The 12,888-nt window shown below is 60.8% G+C and overlaps 1 protein-coding gene across 2 annotated transcripts; it reads right to left on the reverse strand.

Moving 5' to 3' along the window:
* Window positions 1-3,980: 3,980 nt before the first annotated feature.
* Window positions 3,981-9,461, reverse strand: POLR2E (RNA polymerase II, I and III subunit E). Of its 2 annotated transcripts, XM_023242745.2 has the most exons (8): window positions 9,281-9,438; window positions 8,086-8,260; window positions 6,192-6,307; window positions 5,605-5,685; window positions 4,987-5,045; window positions 4,814-4,892; window positions 4,571-4,651; window positions 3,981-4,341 (listed from the first exon to the last, which is right to left on the reverse strand). In XM_023242745.2, exons 1-7 carry the CDS (start codon window positions 9,335-9,337, stop codon window positions 4,586-4,588), a joined length of 633 nt encoding a protein of 210 aa, XP_023098513.1. In that variant the 5' UTR covers window positions 9,338-9,438; the 3' UTR covers window positions 3,981-4,341; window positions 4,571-4,585. The 2 variants fall into 2 exon arrangements, with proteins under 2 accessions (XP_023098513.1, XP_044898540.1); XM_045042605.1 differs by lacking the exons at window positions 3,981-4,341; window positions 4,571-4,651; window positions 4,814-4,892; ... (1 more) ...; window positions 5,605-5,685; window positions 6,192-6,307 and adding an exon at window positions 6,314-7,940 and having other exon boundaries at window positions 9,281-9,461.
* Between the last annotated feature and the right edge of the window lie 3,427 nt (window positions 9,462-12,888).

Genomic DNA, 12,888 nt, shown 5'->3' on the forward strand with positions numbered 1-12,888 from the left:
GTGGTGGCAGGCTGGGGGTAGGGACACAGAGGACACAGAAGTTCCACTGTAGCTGTGTGAGCTCCAGTGGCCTTTGAGACCAGCTGTGCAGACACAACCTCAAACCACCACTTCGTAGAAACTTTTAGCCCAGCACCGTTCGGCAGAACCTTCCAGATGAAAGAAATGCTGTCCGTTCACCGTCCAGTGTGGCAGCCACCAGCCCTGGAAACGGGGCCAGTGTGCCTGAGGACCAGGTTTAAATCCTGTGGCCACCTTCGGAGACGGCACTGTGAACCCTCGGCCTGGAGCAGAAGAGGACCCCTGCCCCCAATTCCTGTTACTGACCCCCCACCCAGCTCAGAGACCACCCCCCAAGCTGGGTTTATGCCGGAGGGCCGAGGACGGTTGGGCACTGGGAAGATCCAACTCTTCGTATGCAGCGGAAAAGCAGACGGAACTCGCGCCCATCAAGACACACAAGTGGCAGGAGGGGCCTTCCCCTCCTGACACAGAGCAGCCCCCCGGAACCTGCCGCGCACCCCAGGCTGAGAAAGCAGCAGCGGTGCCGGTCAGAATGCTCTGCAACAGCTTGCCTGGCCCTCCCCGGCAGCAGCTAAGAAAGATCTGGAAAAGGAGATCACCGAGCCGGCAAACAGCCCAACGCGGAACTGCACGCAGCCCAACCTCGTCACGCGCTGCCCACGTCCCCGCAGAGCCGAGTCAGCACCCAGGGGCCGTCTGGCCCGGGGCCGAGAATACCTATGGTCTGGCTCTTCACGGAAAGAGCACGCCCACCCGATATATGCTTTGAGAGGGTCAGAAGAGGGGCGCCTGGCTGGCTCAGCTGGTTAAGCGTCTGACTCTTGATTTCGGCTTAGGTCACGATCTCAGTTTGTGAGACTGAGCCCTGCGTTGGGCTCTGTGCTGACAGTGTGGAGCCTGCTTGGGATTCTGTCTGTCTGTCTCTCTCTCTCTCTCTCTGCCTCTTCCCTGCCTGCTCTCTCAAAATAAACTTTAAACTCTTGATTTCTGCTCAGGTCATGATCTCCTGGTTCATGGGATCGAGCACCACGTCAGGCTCTACGCTGACAGGGTCTGCTTGGGATTCTCTCTCCCCCTCTCTGCCCCTCCCAGCTCGGGGGCTCTCTCTCAAAATAAGCAAATTAAAAAAAAATTTTTTTTTGAAGCTCAGATAAAACCATTTAACTGTATTCCGTGTTCAGCCAGACGGCAGCTTTCCACTTACGGGCATTATTCAAACAGCAAGGGTCATGAAAAGCCTCCCCCTGAAGTCTGGCCAGGCCTGTAAACGAAGGCCTCTGGATGCTGTTCATGAGGTGCCTGGTAATTTACTGGTTTGGGGCCAGCTTCAGGCCAGGCTTGACCCAGCTCACAGCATGTCACAGGGGCCTGGGGCCATGTGAACGCTGGGGCCCCCCCTCCTCAATCCACCCGTATCCAAGGAGGGGGCACCTCTTCCATGAGGCCTGAGGCAGGTGTCTGAGCAACAGCCCAACCTGAACCAACCTTAGGGAGGTTATACTCAACGGCACAGGCAGGATCTGGTCCCCGAAAGGGATGAATTCTCAAAGGAAGGCCAGGTGCTGCTGGAAGGAGGGCACGGAGATTGAGGCAACAAAAAACCCCCTGCACCAGGAGGGACAGGAACGTCCACGGCCTCTATGCCCGAAACTCTGCCGACTTCGAACGGAGCTTCAAAGCTGTTCAAAGTCCTTCGTGTGCAGATGGGCCAGAGGTTTGCACCCGGCTTCAGAGACCAAGCAAACTCAACCAAAGGCAAAAGGATTTTTTACACATTCGTTTTAAGTTCATTTACTTCGAGAAAGCGTGGCATGAGCAGGGGAGGGGCAAACAGAGAGAAACAATCCCACAGTGCAGAGCCCGATTCTCCCGGGACCGTGAGACCGTGACCTGAGCCGAAATCAAGAGTCGGACACTTAACCGACGGAGCCCCCCAGGCACCCCTGTTCCTGTACGAAGTCCATATTCAAGAACAGCCAAGAGCCACGTTAATTTCAGGTGCACAAGCAGTGACACCCTGTCAGCTACACCTCAGTAACTAGCTGTGCTCCCCCCCAAACAAAACACACAAACTAAGTATCGATAAACCGAAACAAAACACAAAACCCCACTGTGGGGGGAAGGACACAATAACCAAGTCGTTTTTTGTTTTTTTCACTGTGGTTAAAACGTACGGAATACGTACGACATCTAAGTGCACAGCTCACGGGCGGCAAGCACACTCACACGGTCATGCAGCCACCCCCTCCATCTGTCTCTAGAACTTTCCATCTCCCGAAACTGAGACTCTGTCCCCACGAAGCACTGACTCCCCGCCCCTCACCACACCCCCCACTCCCACCATCTACTGTCTCTGTGGACGGGACCCCCCGTGAGTGGAGTCACATGGGATGTGACCTTCTGCGTCTGGCTTCCCTTGGCAAACAACGTATGGACGTTTGGAGGCACAGGGGAGACGTGTACCACCGTTAGACAGGCTACAAAGCTGTCACTTGGAAAACCAGGCTTGATCCACAGACAAGAGGAGCTTGAAACAGACCCACGTCCACCTGGGAATCCAGAGGAGTGTGGCAATTCGGGCAGTAACGACCCGCTAGGCATTCACAGTATCAAGAGCACCATCCGTCCCAGGGAGAAAAGATACATCCCCAAGTCATACCAAGCCCAGGAGCAAATCCCAGAAGTCAAGGCCACGTGTAAACATACCAACGTTAAGAACAGCCGTTTGCAAAAACAAAAAACGGAAAAAGCTCTCGCAAACTGCGTAACTGACCAGGGACTTGTGTGTGTTAAGCGTATATAACACACCTGCACACGGGAACCAACAGCACCTGCAGCCTGGTTGGACAGACAGACAGACAGCCCGCCCGATCCTGCCACGGACGAAGGATCTGAACAGACCTCCCTCCAAAGATGACGCTGAAGTGGCCAGTAAGCACACAAACGCTGCTCAGCGTGGCCAGGCGTCAGGGAGAAGCAGCCCGGGCGACGGCGAGGATGCGGCCCGCCCCGCCAGGAGAGCCGCAGAGGGCAGGGGTGTGTGGACGAGACGTGGGGCGGCTGCGGTGCTGACCGCCGGGCGGTTGCTCCAACGGACAACCAGCCTCCAGGCGACCCGGCAATTCTACTCCCAGATACACGCCCGAGAAAAATGAAAACACACGTCCACGCGAAACTCGTGGTGAATGCCCACAGCAACATTATTCGTAACTGCCAAAACGTGGAAGAACTCGCTGTCCAATGGTGGGCAAATGGATACACACGTGTCCACGGCACACGCGCACATCCCTCGACCGCGAGGAGGAGCGAGGCACCCACCCCCGCCGCCCCGCGGACGGACCCCGAACGCACGACGCTCAGGGAGGGAACCAGACACGAGAGGCCACGCGAGGTGTGAGTCCACGTGCGTGAAACGTCCAGAACGGGCTCATCCACGGACGGGAAGGAGGCTCGTGGGGGGCCGGGGAGGTGGTGGGGAGGAATGAGTGGTGATGGGGACGGGGTTTCCTCTGGGGTGACGAGTTCTAACACTGACAACACTAAGAGCCACTGAACGGTGGGCTGCGATGGGCGACTTGTGTGGCACGTAAGTTATACCCCGATAAAGCAGTTATGAACACAGAAAGAAAAGCAAACCTGGGGAAGACTTCCTGAAATCAGACGGTGACGGGAGGACGCTGGGTGATCCCACCGCAAACTTCCGCGTGAGAAAAGCAGCAGGAAACCAAGTCGAAGCAACACGGCAGCACTGCCTGCCTCGCGCACGTGGACAGGGCCCGGTGGCCGCCGTCCACGCCCCCTGCAGGCTCGGTACAGGGACGAGAGAGGACGGCCACCCTCCGGGCCAGCAGGCGCCACAGAACAAGGGGGCGGAGCCCCCCGGCGGGGCCTAGGGCCTACAGCCTCGAGCAAGGCCACTCGTCGCAAACGGTCGTTCTGACTTCCAGACAGGCCGCTTTATTTACTCCAATACTTTTAATTCTTCAAAACACCCGGCAGCAAGCAGCAACTCGCTCTCTGCCGCCACGGGCGCGGCTCACAGATGTCCCCGGGGCCACCCTATAGGACACGGCGACAGCAAGGCGCTGGGGGCCAGAGACTTGGACCCAGGACTGCAGTTTGTCACCGGGCGCCGGAGGGCCTCCCTGCGCCATCCCGTTCGCTCCGGAGGCGCCCTCACGCGGGGTCCAGGTGAGGCCACACACAGACCTTCAGCCCAGGGGTGTGGAGAAGCAGCAGTGGGGAGGTTCCTGGGGTGACTGTTCCCACAGGGTGGGCTGGCTGCCGCCCTCAGCCTGGGTGAGGGACTCCGGGCCGCTGGACGAGAGGAAGGACGAAGGCGTGTTAGTCGGTCCCGCGAGCCTGAGCCAGCTGCCTCCAAGCCCGGCGACAAGTGGACGACACACGAAGGACCGCGGGCAGCGGGGAGAAGGGGCTCTCCGGCCACAACCCGGTGGGCGGGAACGGTGCGCTCCCTCCCGGGCCGGAGACGGACAGGCCCTCCCGCTCAGCCCCCCCCTCCCCCCCCCCAGAGGTGCCATCTCACCTGCGAGCAGGGCGGCTACTGCACCAGCCGGTAGGTGATGTACCTGCCCGCGGTCTCGCTGGGCCGGATGATCTTCACCACCTGCGCAGGTGCCAAAGCAGAACAGGGGCTGGGGCCTCCCCACAGGCGGAAGTCACAGCCCACCCCGGATCTGGGGGGGGGGGGGGCCCTGGGTGACGGGGGGGCGGGACTCCTCACCTGCCCTTGGGGGAGCCCCAGGTGGGGGGGGGGGCGAGTCCTCACCTGCCCTCGCTTTATCCCAAAGTAGCGGGCCACCGGGTCTCCGGCCTGGATCCTGGGCAGCTGGTTCTCTCGGAGTTTACTGAGCAGCTCAGTCAGGGAAAAAGCCAGGCTCAGCTGACGGGGGTGGGAGTGAGCAGGGTGCGCGGGCCCAGGGGAGAGGGCCGAAAGGATACTACCGGGCCAGGAGCTCGGTCACCTCCTCCTTGGTCATGACGACGTGCTCCGGGACCAGCTGCCAAGAGGAGGAGCTGAGAACAGGCCCCGCTGAGCCCCCACACAGAGAAGGGGTGCGGGGCGGGCCCTGGCCAGCTGCCTTGCCGCGCCACGTTAGCCAGAGGGGCCGGGGTTTACAGATGTCCTGGCGCAGCCCCATCCTGCTCCCGCCTCCACATGTGGACGGGGGTCCCCGGACTGCGCCTCCTGCAGACCAGCCCTGGGGTCCCGCCCCCACCCCCCGGGGCTTCCTGACCGTGCAGGCCAAGCAGGCCTGGGTTTCTGCACTCCTGGTTGAGTTCCCGGGTGATGTTGCCGCGGCCCGTCCGGGACCACACTCGGGGACCCCTGCCCTACTTCCATCACCAGACCGGCTCTCCCCAAAGCGGGAGCATCCGGCCCCGGGGACGCGTCCCCACTGTCTTCCTACTCTCGGGCAAACGCCCACATCTCTGCCATCCCCCAGCGGGTGAGGGACTGCGGGGCCCGGCACTGCCTTCCCAGCCTCCCTTCATCCCTCGCTAGCCCCCGCTGGGGAGGAGGGCCCATTCCCCGCAGCCCCCACCTGAGGCCCCCACCTCGTGCTCTGTGATGTTGATGAGCAGCTCCTGTTGCAAAAACTGCTCCAGGACGTACTTGGGGGCCATGTCAACCAGCGACTGGAAGAGAGACTGCCCTCAGGCACAGCCAAGAGCCAGGACCACCCCACCGTTCGCTCCCTGGAGGCTGGCGGGGGGCGGGAAGCCAGAGAGGGTTTGCTTTCACACCCCAATAAACCGCCAAGCGCTGCAATTCAGCAAAACCCACCACCAGGCAGCCGGGCTCCTCCGCAGGGAGAGCCCGCCCACCCAACAGGGGCCTCGGCCTGGTGTCACGGTGACAACCAGGTGATGCTCGCGTGTTTCCATCTGACAAAACGCTCCCGGGGCTCGTCCTCGAGCCGATGGGGCTGGGAGTGTCCTGCAGCCCCCAAGCACAGGACGGGAGTGCTTACGGGTCCTCCGTCCCGTCCCGCCACTCTGGCCCTGCCCCTCAGCGAGGGACAACCGCTCCTCCTCAGATCCCAGTCCCCGGGGGTCCCCTCGGGATGGGCGAAGGGCCCCGTGAGGAGCTGTGGCAGGAAGGGAAGCGAGGTGCTCAGCACCCGGGCGGGGCCCCCACCCACCTGCTTGGCGGAGGGGGTCATGCCCTGCTGCACCACGATGAGGGCGCGGGTGATGTTCTCCTCCTGCATCCGCTGGCAGTACACCTTGATGGTCTTGATGCCGACCTTAGGCTCCTCTGCGGACAGAACGCACGGCGGTCTGCACTGCCGGGGCCCCTCTCGCCGTGCGGGCCCGGCTCCCTCGCCCTCTCGGGCACCCGGGTGCTAGCTCTGCCTTGCCGAGGGGTCCCTGTGCCACTCCGGAACGGCCCCTTCTCTCTGAGGCCTCAGCTTCCCCACACGCACGACAGGAACCTGGCTGCTGGCTCCCAGAGCAGGGGGCTGGCCGCCTCCACGTCACCTGGGGAGCTGAAAGGGGCCTGGCACCCCGGACTTACTGGACCCCTTCCTGGAAGTAGGATCTGGGACTCATGTGGTCCGGGGCCTCAGTGGTTCCAGGGTTTGGGAACGCCCACGTCAAGCGCTTCGTCTGGTCTACGGGAGCCCGACGTCCCACCACGGAGACTACCTCCCGTCCCTGCACTGCCGGTGGGGTGCCGGGTCACCACGGCGCACAGGCCCAGAGCCTGCCGCTATGGGACCTCTGGGCTCCAGGAGCCCAGCAGACGGGCAGCCCCTGGTGCCAGGACCCACGTGGGGCTCCCGGCCAGGCCCCTGCCCGCTGCCCCATCATGGCACCCTCCTGAGACCCTCGCTCCACCGACGGGCAGTATCGTGGGCTGAGTCGTGTCCCCCCCGAGCCCTTACGTTAGAGTCCCAACCCCCAATACCTCGAACGTGACTGCACTTGGAAACAACGCTAAATTTACGCGAGGTCATCGGGGCAGACCCGAATCCAACCAACTGCTGTCCTTCTAGGACACGAAGACACAGACGCAAAGAGCAAGCGGCCGTGTGAGGACACAGGGAGAAGGCGGCCACCCACACGCCAGGAGACACCTCACAGACCACCAGCCCCGCTGATACCTGGCATCAGACTTCGTGCCTCCGGCGCTGGGAGCGGAGCGGTCGTGGACGCTCAAGCCGCCAGGTCGGGGATGCTGTGTGGACCAACACGGCAGGAACCCCAGTCCTGAGCTATGGCCCACGGGAGAACACGGACGCCCCCAGTCTCAGGAGGCTGAGACAGCGCCACAGGGACGCAGGCGGTTAAGCACCAATGCCTCCAATAACCACGCCTCACACACGGGGACGCTTCCTGTCAAAGCACCAGCTGGGCCCATTCTGTAAACGTGTGCCACCCCCCTTGATTCCAGGCAGTGGGCTAGGCCCCCAAGTGCTCACCCCACAACACGGCCTCCCGACCCTTATGTGCCTTAGAGTCGGGCTGCCTCAGTGGAGCAGGTGCTAAGACAGAGGGACACAGGGGGCCCAGGACACCCTTTGGTGGGCTCTTCGCTCGACCTGGAAGAGGTGGCACCCGAGCTCGGCGAGGGGCACGGACGGGGCCCGGGACGGGGCCAGAACCCTGCAGCAGCACAGGAAGGGGCTGCAGGGAACGGGAGGCTTGGGAGATTGGAGGCTGGGCTGATGGGTGGGGGCCAGACAGGACACAGGTGAGTCTCAGGTCATGAGGGGTCTGGGGGCCCCCCTGGGAGGCCTGTGACGATCCTGGTGGAGAACACAGCCGAGGAAGAAAAACTGGGGAAGGGGATCGAGGAGAAGGAAGCTGGAAAAAGTGCTCAGAGAAGTCAGAGATCAATGTCGTCGTCTGCAGTGAAAGGGGGGGGGGTGTGCTCTCTTTCCAGGCTGGGAAGAATAAAAAGGGTCAGTGTAGACACTGGTCACACAGCATGCAGCTGCTACCATGTGACCCCCGAGCAGGCCCCCCGATGGCTCTACTAGGACCGTGACACCCAGGACACACACAGCCAAGGACCAGCACGGCCCTCACCTGGAAAGAAGACGAACATCTGGTCAGTGGGGTCGTCGTTGTGGGCCACCAGCACCGTGAGGTCTGTGCGCCGTGGCCGCCCTTCACTCGGCTTGTCCCCAAACTGGGCCTTGAACTCTTCCAGTGTCTGGTCCAGCTCATCCTGGGTCACCAGGTAGCCACGGTCATGGCAGAGCTGCAGAGAGAGAGAGCTAGCCCAGTGACCTCAGGGCAGAGAGAGCTGGCGGGAAGAGCTCGGGCCACATGAGGCCACTGCAGAGAAGGACACAGGGTTTGGGGGCCTGATGCGACAGGTGCGTGTAGGCGTCAGACGGAAATGGGCAGGTGGGGACACAGGCCAGGGCACACCCCAAGAGAGCCCCTGCGCTGCTCCAGACAACCAGCTGCCACACACGCAACTGTCACCTTATCCTGAGCCTCGGGGACAGGCCGTGACTGGGAAGCGGTGGCGCAGAGCTACGGCCCTGGGGTCTGGGTGGGAGGGGCACTGCTGGGCTGGCCAGGGCTCCTCCAGTGGGTGAAGAGGATCCAGACGCAGAGAGGGAAGGTCAGAGATGCTACCCAGCCCTGCGCCCACCCCTTTTCTCCATGAGACCCCTGGCCTGACTGTCCCTCCAGAGCCTGCAGGGCCCCCAGCGCAGCCCCTGGGCACGGCTGCTCTGGTCCCTGCCATAGAGCAGCTTTGCAAAGCGGTAAGAAGAGGCTGAATGCGGCCGCCTGGGCTTAGTTCCGGCGGGATTTCTCCCAGGCCTGGGATCGCACGGGTCCCCTCCCACCGGGCGGCTAAACCGCACGCCTTGCAGTGAACGCTCAGCCAAACTGTCGCTGTTAGTTGTCCCGAACAACGCGAGGAGCTCAAGGTGGCGGCCGAGGCCGTGAAGTAGCCGCCGAACAGAAACATCAGTCAGACGCCCTCACTGACCAGCAGGGCTCCCCCCAAGCCCCGATTCTGGGATTCTGTCAGGCACCCGGGCTAGAGCCCACGCCTTCCAGGAACAGGCCCAAATGGGAGAACAGGGGTCCGCCGTCTATCTCCAGCTCGAGGGAGACCCCCTCCTCCCCGCCCCGGGACCGCCGGACTCCCGGCTCGGCCACAGGCCGTCGGCCCCTCCGTCCTCCACGCGCCCCGGCCCCGCTGCGCGCCGTAGGGACCTCGTCCTGGTCCGACCTCGCCGCGTTAGCCGAGCAGGCTCACCTGCATGATGGTCTTGCGGATCTTCCACAGCCGGTACGTCTCCTCCTCGTCGTCCATGGCCGCCGCCGCTCCGCGTCAACGCGCCCCAGCCCGGCAGAACCCTCGCCGACTGCGCCTGCGCCGAGCCATTGTCAAGCCCCCAGTCCGTCTCGTGGAGGGCTGTCGACAGCGAACGCCTGAATCCAGATACCTTCGGGAGCGGCAGCGCCAAGGGCAGCCCGGGCCTTCAGAGAGCGGCGGTTGGCTGCGCGAGAGGCGTGCGAACGGGACCGCCCACTCTCGCCTCGGCAGTTCTCGCGTGGCTTTGGCCGCAGGGCCTCTCGGGAGTTGTGGTTTCCGCTCAACGCTGGTCTCTGAGTTGGATTTAGAATCGTGGGAGGCGGAGGCGAGCTACGGGAGGGGAAACTGAGGCCGGACGGAGGCAGCGGTCTCCTCGCTTCCCAGAGAGGGCCGGGCAACTTTGTAGGCCCTTTGTAAATATGCATCCAGGTGCTGCGGGCCGCGTCCAACTTAATGCCCATGAGCCTTGGTGTTCCCTTCTGTGCAATGGAAATAAAGTGTCCCCGTTTTAGAGGGTTAGGTGAGAGTCTAAAGGGACGGCTGTGCTTGGGAGGAGCCTGGCATAGCTCCTGGGCTCATGAGGTGCTCCCACCTGTGTCTCCCCGCAACCCCCACTGCGCATCCAACCCTGCCCCCAGCTCAGCACTCGCCCCATTGGAGGCCCATCAGGAGCTTCTCATTGAGCGATACGTTCACAGAGACAGACATTCCAGGGAGACACAGGACAGAAATGGGGAGCACGACAGACGATAATGTTACAAGGTGACAATGCTATGGAAGAGAAGGTAGACCACGCTAAGCAACGTGGGAGACTTTCAGTTTCAAATGGGGAGGAGGTCAGGGAAGGCAAGGAGCGAGAGAGACTCTGGCAAAAGCCCAAAGAGAAGGAGGAAGCTGTGGGAATGTCTATAGAAAGGTCTATCAAAAGGTACAGTGTGTGCAAAGGCCCTGAGGCTGCACTTTGCCTGGTGAGTTGGCAGCAAGGAGGCCTGTGGGGGGAGGGGAGGACAGAAGGTTGAAGAGTACAGTGAGGCAAACCCTGGGAGGCCTTGTTGCTTGGGTTGAAAAGCTTGGGTTAACTTTGTCAGTCACTCTCAGTGTTTGAGCAGGGAGACCAAGGAGGGGTGGAGAGGATGACCTGGGCAGAGCAGTGGGCAGAGTCCTGGTATTCTGAAGGTGGAGCCCACAGATTAGCAGATGGACGGGACACGGAGAAGAGAGAGACAGAGAGGGAAGAGGGAGAACAGAGCAGCCCTGACTGGGGCCAACAGGCCAGGGAGAGACAGGTGTGGGTGACAGATTAGAAAGGGGCTCTGGAGGGGCGCCTGGGTGGCCCAGTCGGTTGAGCGTGTGACTTCAGCTCAGGTCATGATCTTGCGGTTTGTGGGTTCGGGCCCCGTGTCGGGCTCTGTGCTGACAGCTCGGAGCCCGGAACCTGCTTCAGATTCTGTGTCTCCCTCTCTCTCTGCCCCTCCCCTGTTCATGCTCTGTCTCTCTCTGTCTCCCAAAAATAAATTTAAAAATTAAAAAATTAAAAAAAAAAAAGAAAGGGGCTCTGGGGGCACCTGGCTGGCTCAGGGGTGGAGGAGAAGTTCAAGCTCCACATTGGGCATAGAGATTACTTAAAAAATAAGAATAAAGAAAAAAGAAAGAAAAGAAAGAAGAAATGATCTCCTTGCGGCCCAAGGAGAGAGATCAAGGAGACCTTGGGATATGAGTGGAATCCAGGGCAAAGTCCAAGGTTGGGAGGCGGGGGTGGGGGGGGTGGTGCAGCAGACTTGTGGGAGTCAATGGAGATCGGAGGCTGGGCGCGGTCACCAAACAGATCCGAGACCAGGACTGGAGCCTTGCCAAGATGCGGAGGCCGAGGAGAGGGAAGCAGCAGCCGAAGGGCACAGAGCGGGACACAGATCCTGAAGCAGTGGCCTGGCCTCCAGTCCTGGCTGTGTGAACCGAGGCACATCCCTTAACAATTTTGTACCTAAATGCCTCCCTTCCCCCTAGCCTCGTAGAACAGGGACAAAAACAGCACCCACTTCTCAGGGCGCTTGGCTAATGATGGCAGTGCCTGGCACCAGCAGTGTTACATGAGTGCTCCTTAGTAGAATAAAGGGCGGTAGGAGGTTGCCAGGTGCCCTGGAACCAGGTGAAGAAAGCGTCCGGAGGAGGAGGAGGGAGAGAGCAACCATCAAAGCCACGAAACAGCAGTTTGAGTCTGAGCAGATGTGAAGGTTGGACGGGAGCTTGGTGACCCCAAGGAGGGCAGATGAGGAGGGGGCCTGGCCAGGGTGGGATGGATGAGAGGAAAGGAGCCGGAGGGAGATGTGGACGTGAATGCCAAGGGGAGGGGGGCCAAAGGTGGAGGGAGAGGGAGCGAGGAGCGGTTTTAAGATGGGAGAAATGGCATCTGTCTAGGTTGCTGGCGTGAAGGCAGATCTGGCAAGGGGAGAAGGCAGGACTGTTGGAACCTGGGGGCGGGGGGAGGCCGGCTCCAAGGAAAGGTGGCCCGGATAGTACCCCAAGAGGGCCCAGGCATGGGTGGCAGGTGAATACAGTAGTGAGTGTGTAGATGTTAGGTAGTCTTGCTGTTCCACAGGGCACAGAAGAGACAGGAGAAAGGGCTCACGGGGCCAGGGGGGCCTCAGGACCCCAGAGAGGCTGCCGAGGCCTGAGCATCATTCTGATGATTCAGAGTCCAGTGACTGTGCCCTCAGCGCCAGGACACAGAGACACAGAGTGGCAAGCTGCTCCTTCGCACCTCTCGCCATGCTGCATCACATGGGCGAGGCTGAGTCCAGAACTCTGGCCGCCATCCACACGCTCCTGGGTGGGGATATAAAATGGAGTGGATGGAAAACAGTCCGGCAGCTGCTCACAAGGTTAAACGAGACTTACCATCTGACCCGACAATTCCGCTCCTAGGTGCATACCAAGGAGAAACGAAAGTGTACGAAAAGAGGGAGGGGGACAAAACAGAAGAGACTCATAAATATGGGGAACAAACAGAGGCTTGCTGGAGGGGCTGTGGGAGGGGGGATGGGCCAAATGGGAAAGGGGCATTAAGGAATCTACTCCTGGAAATCATTGTTGCGCTATATGCTAACTAATTTGGATGTAAATTAAAGCAAAAAAAATTTTTTTTTAATTAAAAAAATGAAAATGTATGCCCATACAAACACTTGTACAGCATTACAAAGGCAAAAGTTCAAAACAACCAAATTCCATCAATATATGAACAGGTAAACACACTGTGTCCGCCACGCATGGGAACATCACTTGGCCTCGAACAGAGCAGGAGTGAGGCGCCCACACCCGCCGCCCCGCGGATGGACCCCGAACACACGACTCTCAGGGAGGGAACCCGACACGAGACGCCACACGGGGTGTGAATCCACGTGTGTGAAACTTCCAGAACAGGCTCTTCCACAGACAGGAAGGGGCTCGCTCGTGGGGGCTGGGGGCTGGGGGAGGGGACAGGGAGTGACTGATGATGGGGACTGGGTTTCCTTTGGGGTGATGGGATGTTCTGGAATTACCTAGCGGAGATG

The sequence above is a fragment of the Felis catus genome, chromosome A2 (genome assembly GCF_018350175.1).
Source record: "Felis catus isolate Fca126 chromosome A2, F.catus_Fca126_mat1.0, whole genome shotgun sequence".
NCBI classification, from domain to species: domain Eukaryota; kingdom Metazoa; phylum Chordata; class Mammalia; order Carnivora; family Felidae; genus Felis; species Felis catus.